Consider the following 13,391-nt stretch of genomic DNA (forward strand, 5'->3'; position numbering starts at 1 on the left):
GAGACTTTTCCAGGAAGATGCTGAGAAACAACCATAGTAATTAAGTGAAAACAATGATTCCACGCGTTACAAGCGACCGTTAAATGAATGCAACAGCCAGGAGGCCCTGCCAGATGGGTTATGAATCTTTTTTTTTATTTAAAAGTTTTCCTTAGTTAACATTTTCTGCGGTTCCTCATTGTACAACTCCGTGTATATCCATTTTTGGATAGAATACCTTCATGTAAACCAACCTGAAGTTTGACCAAACCTGTTGATGCCTGATGACTGTTCGGATTACTCACTATTGCTCTGTTAAGATAATATTCCAAACTTTATCTTTAGTCCATTTTCTTATGGACTGCTATAAGATAATGTTCAAATTCATCAGAGAAGATTCTGTCATCTGGAGATTACAGAAACTGAAAAAACAAAATACGGTGATATAAAATAATACATTTTCTCAAACCCTACTAATCTGAACCTGCATGACTACCATCATCCATCACCTGCATCACTAATTTTGGTGGGTGGGTGAGTCTGACTACTACAATTATATACCTGTCACATTTTTGCAGACATGTGGCAAAAGTAGTTTGGTTATTCCCCTTTAGACATTCTTATCCAAATGTATATCTGAATATTATTGGAGAGTAGTCTGAATAGTTCCTAAAATGCCTTGTATGAAAACAGGGGTATGTTTTGATAATCAAAAATGACAGGAAGGCACTGAAGGCCTGAAATCATGTTTTATTATCGACTTCACAAAAGAAAACAGTAATTAATTAAGACAAGCACTTCAGTCCGCAAAATATTAAAAACCCCTTCATTTTAAAGCACAAAAACCACACACACAGACACAGTTAAAATATCACAGATGATTTCCCACACTGCAATCTAATGGAATCTGCTGTCTACCAGGTCTTTGTCACTCCATTATCCAGAAGACTGAGATTAAGGCACTAAAAGGCTTTTATCAGATGGTAATCCTTGTTTTCCACAGATGTGCTCCTCATTAAGACTCTGCAGCCTGTGCTGTGGTGGAGTCGTCGATACCCATCTCTGGTGTGATTGCTTCTGGGCAGGCGTCACCACTTACTCCCAGGAAACTTGTGGGACATACTTACTCAGCGGAAAACAATCTGGTCTCAGCATAAATGTTAGTCCAAACTGTTGTTTATCTTCACGCAAATATACATCAGTAGCTCTTCTGTAAGTACGTGCTTCCGACTTCCCTCACACACACGCGCACGCGCACACACACACACAAAAACACACGCCAGCTCCACTCAGCACACATCTTGAAACCCAGAAACATACAACGAGGATGATGCTCACAGCCCTTTTTTTTTACCACCACTTGATAGCACAACCCTCATGTGAAACTGTTCTCAGTACAACACCCCTTACAAATTAAGAGCTTCAGGACTGGGAGTGAATGCTGCCTGGTGATGGTACAGTGTGATTGACTTTGTACTCAAGAGAAAATGAATAAGAGAAGCTGATACTGCAGAGGGTCAGCTAAGTCCATTGGGATGACAAATACCAAGGAAAGAGTGGGCCGGGGGCCAGGTCTTCCCTCAGGAGCTGGGTCCCGGGTCTCTTGGCTGGAGCTGCAGGCTGATCTTGTGCTGGTTGTCAATGCACTCCTTCAGCTTGTCCTCCGTCAGTGTCAGCCTCTGTTCCAGAATCGCCACTGTCTGCAGGGGGGGGGGGGGGGGGGGGTATGGGGTGATAATAAAGCGTCACAAAAATGTATGAATGCGTCTATTTTAGTCCCCCAACAGATGTTCCCTTATCTGCGCTGACAATCCCGCTGATTATGAGGGCCGAATCTGAGCCCCTCTCATCGGCGTTTGCAGAAAAGTAAACACGGCGTCCTCTATTTTAGACACACATGTACAAGAAGCTCTTAAGAAAGCCCCCTCTTTGTGAGGACCGGACGAGGGGCTAGTGGGCTGTGTCCTCGGCCAGCGCTGACGGTCACATGACTCGCCCCAAGGCACCTCTCGCTGTGCCAGGCTGCGCTGTGATCGGGGGGGGGGGGGGGGGTTGGGGGGGCTCCCTGGGCGCCGTAACCCTGGGAAACCATGGTGGAGGGGGGTGGGGACTATTCCGTCATCGATAATTGCAGATGTGTTCTGCCCATGTGATTCAAATGCATTATCGCATTAAAATACTCATACCAACCCTTGTCAAAATATGCTAATCATTCTCAAAGAACTAAACGATTTCTGTTTTCCGTTCACATAATGTAATGAAACAAAAATCCAAGGAATTTATTTCGTTTTTTTTTTTGTTTTTTTTTGCTGTACTGTGCCATTCTGAAACAAGATTACTATGTGGCCATCCAAAGACAGCCTCAAATCCAACAGGTCCTCCAGGTGTTGGACCCCGTAGCACTGAGAAAACTGGTGAGATATTCCACTGATCCAATCAACAGGCTTCGCATTTGTATCAGCCGATTATGTGCTAAGGTACAGACATGGCAAGAGCATCAAGATAAGAGCCAAAGAGCACTATTTCACAGCGGCAATCTGATCACTGGTAGCACCCATAATGGAAATACAGGGCATTACAGGAAACGGGTTTTGACGATTTCCAGAACTGTACGTAATATCTTTTTTTATAATCACTACAAACAGTAGCCCTTTTCCTTCATAGTTGCATGAGGGTAGGGGGGGGGGGCAGCCTAACCTGCAGACATGGAACAGCCTGCAGAATTAAGATGAGGCAGGCTCTGAGATTGATGGCACTCTCCCCCACGGTACACAGTGCTCCGGAGATGAAAGGCAGACAGAGAGACAGCAGGACAATAGGCAGCGGACACACAGAACACGGGTTTAAGACTGATGGAAACGATTTACTGGCTCCAAAACAAAAACAGGAAGTGAACTGCAAGAAGCCGCCACACTCTTTCTTTCCAGGTTTGTATAGAGGGTCTATTTCTATCCTGTTAAAGCTTAATCAAAAATGCAGGCCCACATAAATGTGTACACCCCACCGGCTGAAACACAACCACACCCCCACGTACAATATGTCCGAAAGGTGTTCTAAACAAACAAACTTTACAATGAGGCAAGGTCTGTTCCTAAATATAGGGGTGAGTCAATAAGGAAAAAATGGGGATGAATGGGAAGCATTCAACGCACAGATGTGCTGAGCAAATGCTTTCAGGGTAAAACAAAACAAAAAGCATGTATGAAAAACCATCTTGTGAGATGATCCCGGGCAATCCCCCAGTCCCGTCAGCGCACTGGAATGCAATTACAAATGGGGTAAGCTCCGTGACAGGGGGGGTTCGGTTTCCTTGCAGAGGAGGGGTCATCTGAGGTCAGAACATCATTACTCCAGGAGAGGAGTACACAGAGCACTTGGTTACAGAGTTTGTAGAAACAAACAAAACAGTGTTGTCTGTGCGTGTGTACACGTGCATTCTTAGCATTTCTGGTATGCAAACATCTCCTTTTTTATACATCCTTGTGCATTGTTATTTTTCACAATTTTACTCGAGGGAAGTATCACTGAACTCACATATTAAAGTAGTAGGTATAGCGGAAATATCACCAGACAATTCCCTGTATGTAAGCAATGGCTGCATATGGATGTTTGTTTTAATGACAAGAACCCTAAATGAGTTTGAGTTTAGTCATTATTGTCAGATCTGTGGGTGTGACTGACTAGTACAGGCGTGTCAAGTGCCCACTTCGCAGGTGGGGGTTTGTGGGGGTTCAGACAATGATCATGACCCTGAATTGAAGATGAATGAGATCACAACAAGCTGGCAGGGGAAAAAATGCAAACAATGGACAATACCCATGCAGGGTATTCAAATTTCCATCTCAGATTTCCTTAGTAAAAAAAAAAAGGTAAGATCACTGCTTACTTTCTGTGCTATGCAAGAAAAGGCGTATTTTTATGCTTTGGGGCATGAAATTGATTCCTGGCAAAAAAAGAACTGATTTTCAGTTCTGTTTAGGGGAAGTATCTTTTGACTTTCCCTTCAATACCACGGGTGCAGCAGTTTGTGCCATTTTAGGAGGAGCCCCCCCCCAAGGCGCCCCCAACCATCTCAGTCAAACAGAGTTCGGCCTGTTGCAGAGTGAGGTTCCGGGTTACCGCCACCCCGGAATAACCCCGCACGAACGAAACCTCCGCGATGTAGGCAAGATGGGAGATGCAAGCGGCAGCAGCAGTAAACAGGCTTCCTCAGTTCTCCCCAGGGCCCGCCAGCCAGAGCGGGATAACATCTGCCGCCGTTTCATGCTACGGGGAGAGAGTTTTGCATTTCCTTCCTTTGTGAGTGTGCTTTTCCAATCAATACCAGGCGCTTATCACGCCACTTGGTGAGGCCAATGTATTCTGGGCAAAGCCCTGACCACTGACCTGCTACTGTCACAAACTGTCATGCAAGAATTCAATCTATTCTAGCAGCCCCGATCAGGATGCTCTGCCCTGGCACAGCTTGATGCATTCTGGGTAACTGCCTATACCCAGAATCAATAAACACTATCTGCAGACAAGTCCTTACTCAAGCAAGTTTTCTATTATTTGCTTTTCGTTTTAATTTCTACAGAGAGATCCTCTACAATTCAGCGCCGCCCTCCACAATTAAATCAACAGCTCGGTTATATTCGGTCCTCGTGAAGACAAAACTTTGCATAGATAAAAAAAGAACAGGAATATTGACCCATTCTGAAGGGAAATATCTTGTAAATGCGTTTATCTGGAATCTTTGTTTCCATATGAGACTGAGCAGTATTTTTCCTTCCATGTCTACTGATGCAATGGCACAGACATCAGCTGGGTGTTTAAGAGCTGACAGTGGTCTGCAGCCATGTATAACATCGAACAAATCACCGACTCCGACCCCCAAGTTAAAGTACATATGGAAAACGATGCTGGGGGAGGAAAAAGAAGCAGGGAAATGGTTTGTAAACATGAAGGAAAAGAACTGAAGATGGGACTCCTACACACTGATGGACAAAACAGAAGACTTCACTTCAGAGCCAAACGAGGAGGGAGAGAAGAAAAACCTAGAGATTCATTCCAAATCAGAATATACTTGCAGAATATACTTGAAATAAAACATTTTACACAGAGAAGTAGTCATGAGAGCTTTGTTAATATTTTCCTCCACTTCTTGACTTTCTCTTTAAAAACCCATATTATAGGGCCATTAAAGCTTTGCCAGTCTTGATCCTGCGCTATTTTAGTTTTGCTGGCAGCTTTATTTGGCTCTCTGCAATTGCGGTTTGGTGTTCTAGCTGGCCCTGGACGTCTGTTTGGCGACCGCCGCGCTTGTTGAGAGATGCTTACAGCTTCTGAGCCCATTTTAATATGTTACATATTAAATACTTCAAGATGTTGCAACAAAACGAGTTCACAGCGAATGTTTCAGATAATAAAGCCCGTTATCTGTGCGATGAGGGGACGCACGGCTTGTCTACCGCCTCCAGTGGGATAAAGTAATAAAAAAATATACACTAGCTCGCACTCCTCTGTCTGGCATCAGTGACTGCTAACACAGCAGAATCTCCTGCTTCAGGTTCAGATGTGAAATATTCATTCCTGCCTCCAAGCTACTTGATACACAGCTGAGTTCAATAAGAGGTGTAATGCGGTTCCGTGTGTGGAGGAGAATATTTATTTCACAGATAACATAATTTGGAACCAGTAATGCACTGCATCCTCCTATATATAATCACAGCGTAGGCATAGGGCACAGGGCACGGGTTCCATTAATCGAGAGGGTCATGGGTTCCGCTGTCAGCAGGAACACGTTTTGGGGACTAATGAAACCATTATCTGCAAAATGAGTTTAAGATGGTTGTAAAACTGTGAGTATTCAGTTGCTCTGTTGAGTAAACACACAGAGCAATGATATAAAACGGGAAAAAAATACAAAACTACCTATTCATACATAACATGTGCAGCCTAAACGACACTGACAACTGTCATTATGAAAAGCTGCTTGCTGCTGCTCTGGGCTGAGGTGCAAATTCACTGTTCTATGACATCATGAAGACAAATCTTACACTTTCAAGCACTTGACTTGAGACACTGTGCCTTGTTGAAACTTATCCAAGGTGTACTGGCACGGTCACATTTAAAAGGGCTTTCAGTACAGTAGGTGCAATTTATTACAAATATCTTTATATTTCCACTATGCTCTCCAGCGGTGGGGTGTCTGAAGTCCTGGGGTAGTTGACTTTACAGCTGAGAATACTGACTGTATGTGGCTCATAACTGTAGGGAGAGAGGAAGAGTTGGGCAGTGTCAGCAACTCTGAACTAGGGGTACTCAGAGACAACACTGCCCTCAACATGAAAGCAAGTAGGACAAATACATTTAGTGTACAGTAATGACTGTACCAGCAGTTTTCTCATCATTTTCCAACCAAAGGTCTTTATACTATTAATATTTAGAGCCCTGCCATTTTTATTCCCTTTCCAGTAATGGACAGAATGCAGCCAATATGCAGTTTATATGTAGACAGGGGAAAATGTGACCGAAAAATTGGAAACACTTACATAACACATTTGTATGGGACAGCACTGCATAACTGACTTTAATTGCCTATGACATTTACTCGTATGAAAGGATTTAGTTAGGTATGATTCTGAAAAATGTACTGAGGACGGCATCAGACCCCTAAGCCCTTTCTGTGGGCCTAGCCTCTCATGCAGTGTGTTGGATAGTTTGTGGGGGTGGGTGGTTTTCATCATTGACCACTGCCGCCTCAGGAAGACAGAGCTGAATATGATGGGGGGGTGGGGGGCTCACTTTCCCGGGCTTTAAGGAAATGGCGGGAATGTGCCAAGGTCAACCAGACGGTCCGTATGAGGGCAAAGGTTGACGTTTCCCTGTAAGGGGCTACAGGCCTGGAATGTCAATAAACGTTCCCATGTGCCTGGAGATCTCAGTCGAGCCCAGCTTGCCAAGGACAGAGTTATTTACCACATGCCACTGGAGGTGCGCTGGGACACAAGGACTTCCTTCGCAATGGAAACCATCTGCTTGCCTTGGCCCCGAGGTAGCACACCAATACCAGCAACCGGCTCCAGCATTGAAAACACATGGAAAACCCTCTCCCGGAAGAAGGAAACGCGCTGGCATGCGCGTTCAACAAGATCACCGCCAGGCGCGTATCAAAATGCAGACCTGAGGGCAAACAAAGGCTACGCTTCAGAGCCGCCCCTGCGTTCCTCACTGCACTCAGTGACACGGAGCGGGGGCAGAGGCTGACATGCTTCACTCACACCACATCTCACACAGCCCACAACTGTTAAGCCCAAACTTAACACGAGGCAGTTCAAGGTTTGTGCTAATTAAGATCTGTAAATTGCTTCATTTGTTTTATTTTTTTTTTCCCCAACGGGGTATTAAGGGGATTTATTTGAACCTTCGTCAGAATCCAAAGGTCACCATAGGCCTGTGAACCTGTCCCTCCTGTGTAAAGCTGTAAGACCCTGAAATGTTAATATTGGTTTTCCCACCAAGATTCACTGATCAGTGAAGGAAAGACAAGTGATTCATGAGTCATTTCCTGTACTAGAAGGTGAATAATGCTGTCGATGGTAACCCTGGGGAAGCCATTAATTACAAGCAGCTATTGTAACTTAAAGAGTGAACTTAGCAAGTCATACACAGAGGCTGACTGTTTCCATCTCCACTTCCCTCCACATTAAACCGCTGGTTTCTGCAGCGCTTGCAGTGCTTTAAATATTAATGGCGTGAATGAGAAAGCATTGTGTCAGTGCTAATAGAGGAATGATGCATTTCCCTACAAGTCAATCTCCTCTCTGTTCCTCTGACTAACGATGTGATTAGGCCTGCTGGGATATAAAGCAGCATTATTTAGAAATTAAAATTTCAGGGTTGAGCTACTACCCCAACTGAAAGTCAATGATTACTCTTGTTTCGAGCCCACTGTTCGGAGGAGAACATAATAACACTAATAACCTATTACAGGCAGCAGAGAGCCATGAGAGCAATAATAATACTAGCGCTGTGCCCCAAGGGAAGCTGACAGCAATGCATTCAGAAGGAATCAGGATTCTGTTTGTTGTACTTTTGGAGGACAGAGATTATGAGGGGTGAAACACCGCAGTCATTCCCGAGGCCTCTACAGTACCTGCAGAATGAGTCAGAATGTCAGCTGGTTTCTCATCATGGACTCGGTGTTGCCAGTGATGTCATTTCTCATCCAATATGCCACCTTCAGGGATTCGGCCCAATAGCCTTAACTTAACGGCAATTCTTGTTGAGCACAACTTGCATGGTTTTGTCCTAATGAATGACGGCAGTCAAATTCATCACCTCCATTATCTCCGTTGTTCGTATTAGTAATAGCTATTACCATATTAAGAACCACGCTCTATTACATCATCACTTCACTCCCGAAAGCCTCAGATGACCTTGGCTGCCGAATGTATGTACAGCAAGAAAGCCTGGTTATCCTGACTCTGTTCTGGCAGCTATTTTTAGTAGGGACTCTTCAGGCCTTGGCTTGGGACAGAGATGGCCTTTTCAAGGAACTCTGCAATCTGAAAAAAGACCTAAAAATACATATGATGCTCTGTTTTCATGTCTGACTCCTTCCAGTCCATTCGGTCTGTGCCTTCATTGATGTCAAAGCCATGGGCACAGAGATTACAGGGTCACTGCTGAAATCTTGCCAGCGTGCACTCAGTGACTTTGTGCTTCTCGTACTGATGGTCACACCAGCCATTGCTTTTTCTCAATATGACGATCTGCTGGCTCATACCTCAAAAGTGCAGGTGCTGCCTTTGACTGAATTAAATTTGGTTCCATTTGAATACGAAAGAGGGATGTGCATTTAAGACATTAAAATCAATGTAAGGCATTTCATGTCTAGTCTGAACTGTGAAGAAGCAAGTCTTGTAAGTCTCTGGAAACGAGCAGCAAATAATAATTTGCTCAATGAGCCAAAAATTCCTTTAAACTGTATGTTCAGAAAAGGTAAACATACTAGAATGAAGAATATTTACTAATAACATATTCTATGCGGTTCATAATTTCCTCTTGAAGTGTCAAAACACATCCCTGCATTGATTGCAGTCTCACGTACAAACATGTTTGTTTACCTGCCTCTGTAATTAAACAGAAGCCCTGCAGTCTATCCAGAGAAGTGCAGCCTAACAGCAAAGAGCCAGTTCTCCAGAGCACAGGAAGCACAGAAAGGCTGGACACAGCCCTTTTCTAAACTCCTCTACCTGCAGCTCTTGGACTCGCACTTTATTTGCAAAAGGTGCGAGTAAAGCCCTTCTAGGTAAAAGATTAAACAGAAATAGCGTGTGATATTATAAGGGTATCAGCTGTCCTTGGGGAAGGAAAGTGTAATGTTCTGTGAGGGTGCTACCGCACTGTTGGAACCAGAGAAATCGAATGGTCCGTGATACATTATTGTCTGAAGCCAATCTGAAGAAAAATCCAATCAATCTAGCTCATTGATTTCCCTTGGGTTTAATTTCCAGATTTAAATCTGCTCATGGCATTAAAACAAGTAGCAGTCACTATACAACGCGGGACTGTTCCTCAAAACCAGCTAATAATTGATTGTTACACAATTCATAAGATACTGAATGCATATGCTTTGTTGAAGTAATAAAAAACTGACTTTAAAACCATATAAGCATTAAACATGTGCTATGTTCTGCCTTACAACACACAGAAGACTAGACTGTAAAGTGTTGATTTGGACAAATGCTTATATGATTGACTGTGAATATGATACACACAACTCTGGCCCATAACAGAGCTGACTCTTGGCATTGTGTCACTAAAGAGATGTTCTGTAATGCTGAATACACAAACACTCAGCCAAAAAGCAAGAGAAAAGCCTCCTGATTTTAGCAACAGGGACAGAGGATGGAAAAAAGGAAAATTACAAAACTATATGGCACGAGGATACAAACAATACGGGCATTTGTTCAGACCACTGTGTCATTGGAATTGATAGAGACTGGGGAGGGATAGAGAGAGGCTTTTTAATCTTGCCTCCACAGTCTACCTCTGTGACCACCTGCAACCTGCCAGGAAAGAAGCCCAGTAACAACCCTCCAGTAATCATGGAACCAAGAGAGTATTATTGTGACAGGGACACAATCAGTGTGAGACAAGAGCAGCAATTACAAAATGGAGCCATTTTCCCCCCACCTGAGGAACCCACCATAGGACAGCACTGCCCCAGTCTGAGCCCATTTATGCTACCACACACCGATGGGCTTCTCAAAATAAAACAACTAAAAAGCTTTCAAATGGCAAAGAGAGCTCAGACGTTTCACTGGCTTTATCATATGAGAGGACCCAGTGGAACAACAGATTCCCCTCAACAAGGTCTCCTGATTATGTGTATGCAGGGAAAGGTTTTGGAACCACTTACCACCAAGTATGCTAGACATGGTTTCCCAACAAACAGACAACAACATGATGGGTGCTAATGATTCCATACTAGTTGAACAAGAACTACACCTTTAGGTAAAGCCTACCTTAATCATCTATACATGAGCGAACATAACCATGAGAAAAATGTACAGATGATAGTAGCTGTTGATGAGCTACTGGTATGTAAACGATATAAGGAAATATTTTGGGAGTGGTTCACTTGGCACTTCAGCATATTATAATAAAACATACAATATACCTGTAATTAATAAGTGAATAAAGCACAACGCTTCTCAGACACACAGGGTAGCGCAGAATACCCAACTTTTACAGTTCAGTAAGACAGCCTTGAAAGTCATGTGGTCCTAGTAAGCTCAGGTGCCCCTTGGAAATAAACAGGGATGAATAATTCAGGACAGGACTCTTCCGTCCTTACCGAGAGCTAGGAAAACTGATTGGAAATTCACAGAGGTCACAGCCAAGATCTCACATTATCCACTTGGAATCAATAACAAATTGGAGACTATGGCTTGGGTGAGACAGTAGTCCAGTCTCAACCTGAGGCCAGTGCTGTCATCTGGGGGTAAAAAGTTCAGTTTTCAATTTACTTTTTTTTGTTCCATTTTTAATACATCAGATTTAATTCTATTTTCTGTGAGATAATCTAATTTTCAGTGGAGCGCACTTCCTTCCCAAAGTGCACAGAGTCGGTCCTAAATGAAGGGGCCCCAGAGGCACTGAGTCGCTGCATCTAGGTACACACAATGAGGACACTTTGTGTAAGTACCAGCAATGAAGAATGCTGTGTGTAAGTACAAGCAAGGAGGATGCTGTGTGTTAATATGCGCAATGAGGACACTGTGTAAATACCAGCAATGAGAATACTGTGTGTAAGTATGTGCGATGCGTACGCTGTGTGTTAGTGTGCACGATGAGGACACTATGTATAAATACCAGCATTGAGTAGGCTTGGTGTAAGTACAAGCAATGAGGATGCTGTGTGTAAGTACAAGCAATAAGGACACTGCATGTGAGTTTACCTGTGTGAGAACGTCGAGCTGGCCCACAATGTGCTCCAGAGTGTTGGCCAGGGCGGCCGGCACCCTGTCATCTGCGGACACGGGCTCCGGCTGCTGTTGTTGCTGCTGCTGGGAGGAGGAGGACTTGACACTGGTGTCTCTGGAGGTCTGCGAGGGCCTGCTGAGGCTGAAGCTGCGGCTGCGACTCCTCTCTGAGCGAGACCTCCGGCCATCCGACAGCTCCGCCATTTCCGACACCTGTGGACAGAGAGCTGCCACTGTCAACTCACACTCGCCAAAAAAAAATGGCCGAGTGGTAGCAAAAAAAAAAAGTTTGGTTCCCTAACTACTGACCACTCTCAAATCATTGTTTAAACGATTTGAGAAACCCAGTTCTGGCTAACAGACGAGCAGTATTTCTGAAACAGATTTTTGTATTATTTGTTCCGAGTGTGCCATTTATCAAGCTGAACAGGTCAGTTAAAAAATGTTCATATGAACACTTGGGGGCTTTTGCAGAAGTAAATAAAAGCAATGAGCGGACAGTTATGGAGTTTTTTTTTGGACTCCGGGACACGCTAGAGGAAAGTACAGAGGGAACAGAGTGGCCCCTGCGTGGGCACCCTTCCTGCCATTAACTGCCCCGCCCTCGTGTCCTCTAAGGCACTCCTGGAAACATCTGGCGGACAGGTGCGATCCGGGCCGCGCTCCCTGGTCCAAGGTGGAGATGTAAATATTTGCAGTGCATCCCTGGTGATTTCCAGGCAAATAACAGGAGGTGGACACTCCATATATAACGCGCTGTGCCACCTGGAACCCTGGCCTTGCTTTACCAAAAAAAAAAAAAAAAAAAATCCTGGGGCTTTGTTTGCCGAGCGATCTCTTATCCGTGGACGACCTCGTGATCGATAATCAGAACTGCGGCGGGAAAGCCTGATCAGGTCGCGCTCGTAAAGCTCCCCTCTCTCCATGCTGCTGGGGGTCGAGTCTCACAGCGTGGGTCCGCTGCAGCACAGCAGCTGTCAGGTGGCGAAAAGGTTCCAGAATCATCAGGAGAAGAAAGCAAACATTCTGCACTGTTCCTTCAGTGAACCATTAATGCGCGAAAAGCTTAGATCATACCCCTTGTCACCCACGCAACCTTGATGACTAACCCTGTGTTCAGAAAGACAAATTAATTTTAGAGTAGAGAGTGGAGGGAAAAAAAAACTGGGGTGCATCGTTTATCGAAATCAGCTCCACCACATTCAAAAAAAAGACACAAATGTTCAAAGTCGCTTGTCGGTTTTCAATAAACACTTTTCTATTGGTCCTTTACCAATGAGGCGATACGGACGGCGGAAGATGCCTGTTTGCACCACTTGGAAAATGGCGCTGCCTTGCCAGTTCAAATATTTACTTTCAGAGAGGTATACCCTTATATAAACCCTGTGCAGCCAACACAGCACACTGCACAGCTATATTTAACCAGTCAGCCCAGTGTGTGGATCCAGGCCAGAATGCACACAGTTACTGCAGCGTCCTTTCTTCATAGAACAATGGCTTCACATGGTCCCACTGCAAATTACAAGGTCAGCAATAGGAAGGCTGGTCACCTGCAGACAATAAGGAATCAGGCCAGCACGGACCTCCATACCAAATCTGAAGGCAGACAGGCTGAAAGAGCCTTCAAGCTATACCTCTTTTTAATAAACTTTTTTTTTCCAAAAACAAAGTTCTAAAATTGGCCAAAACTATTGACAAGCAGGGTAGGCAAACCAACAAAACAATGACAATACAGCACTTTTATGTGTGCTTTAACAGCTTCTTCCAATATCTTTTACTGACAAAATGATTTTTTGTCTGATTCACTGAGGCTAATCATTACCAGCCTGACCAATATAAAGATACAGCTACAGCTGGACTTGAAGGTGAATGGTGACTGGGTATGTCATAACTAAGTCCAAAAGTCCAAGAAAGCTTTGAGGAGTGTAATAATGTCAC

At 44.2% G+C, this 13,391-nt stretch overlaps 1 protein-coding gene across 1 annotated transcript in view; it reads right to left on the bottom strand.

The window, feature by feature from the left end:
• Positions 1–806: 806 nt before the first annotated feature.
• The window catches only part of poc1a (POC1 centriolar protein A), a 55,945-nt gene continuing 43,360 nt past the window's right edge, over positions 807–13,391 (bottom strand). The window contains exons 10-11 of the mRNA XM_036531847.1: positions 11,430–11,666; positions 807–1,679 (exon numbers count right to left, since the gene is read on the bottom strand). Coding sequence (XP_036387740.1) covers positions 1,560–1,679; positions 11,430–11,666 — 357 coding nt within the window. The 3' untranslated portion in view covers positions 807–1,559. The remainder of the gene's footprint in view (positions 1,680–11,429; positions 11,667–13,391) is intronic.

The sequence above is a fragment of the Megalops cyprinoides genome, chromosome 6, assembly GCF_013368585.1.
Source record: "Megalops cyprinoides isolate fMegCyp1 chromosome 6, fMegCyp1.pri, whole genome shotgun sequence".
Taxonomy (NCBI): domain Eukaryota; kingdom Metazoa; phylum Chordata; class Actinopteri; order Elopiformes; family Megalopidae; genus Megalops; species Megalops cyprinoides.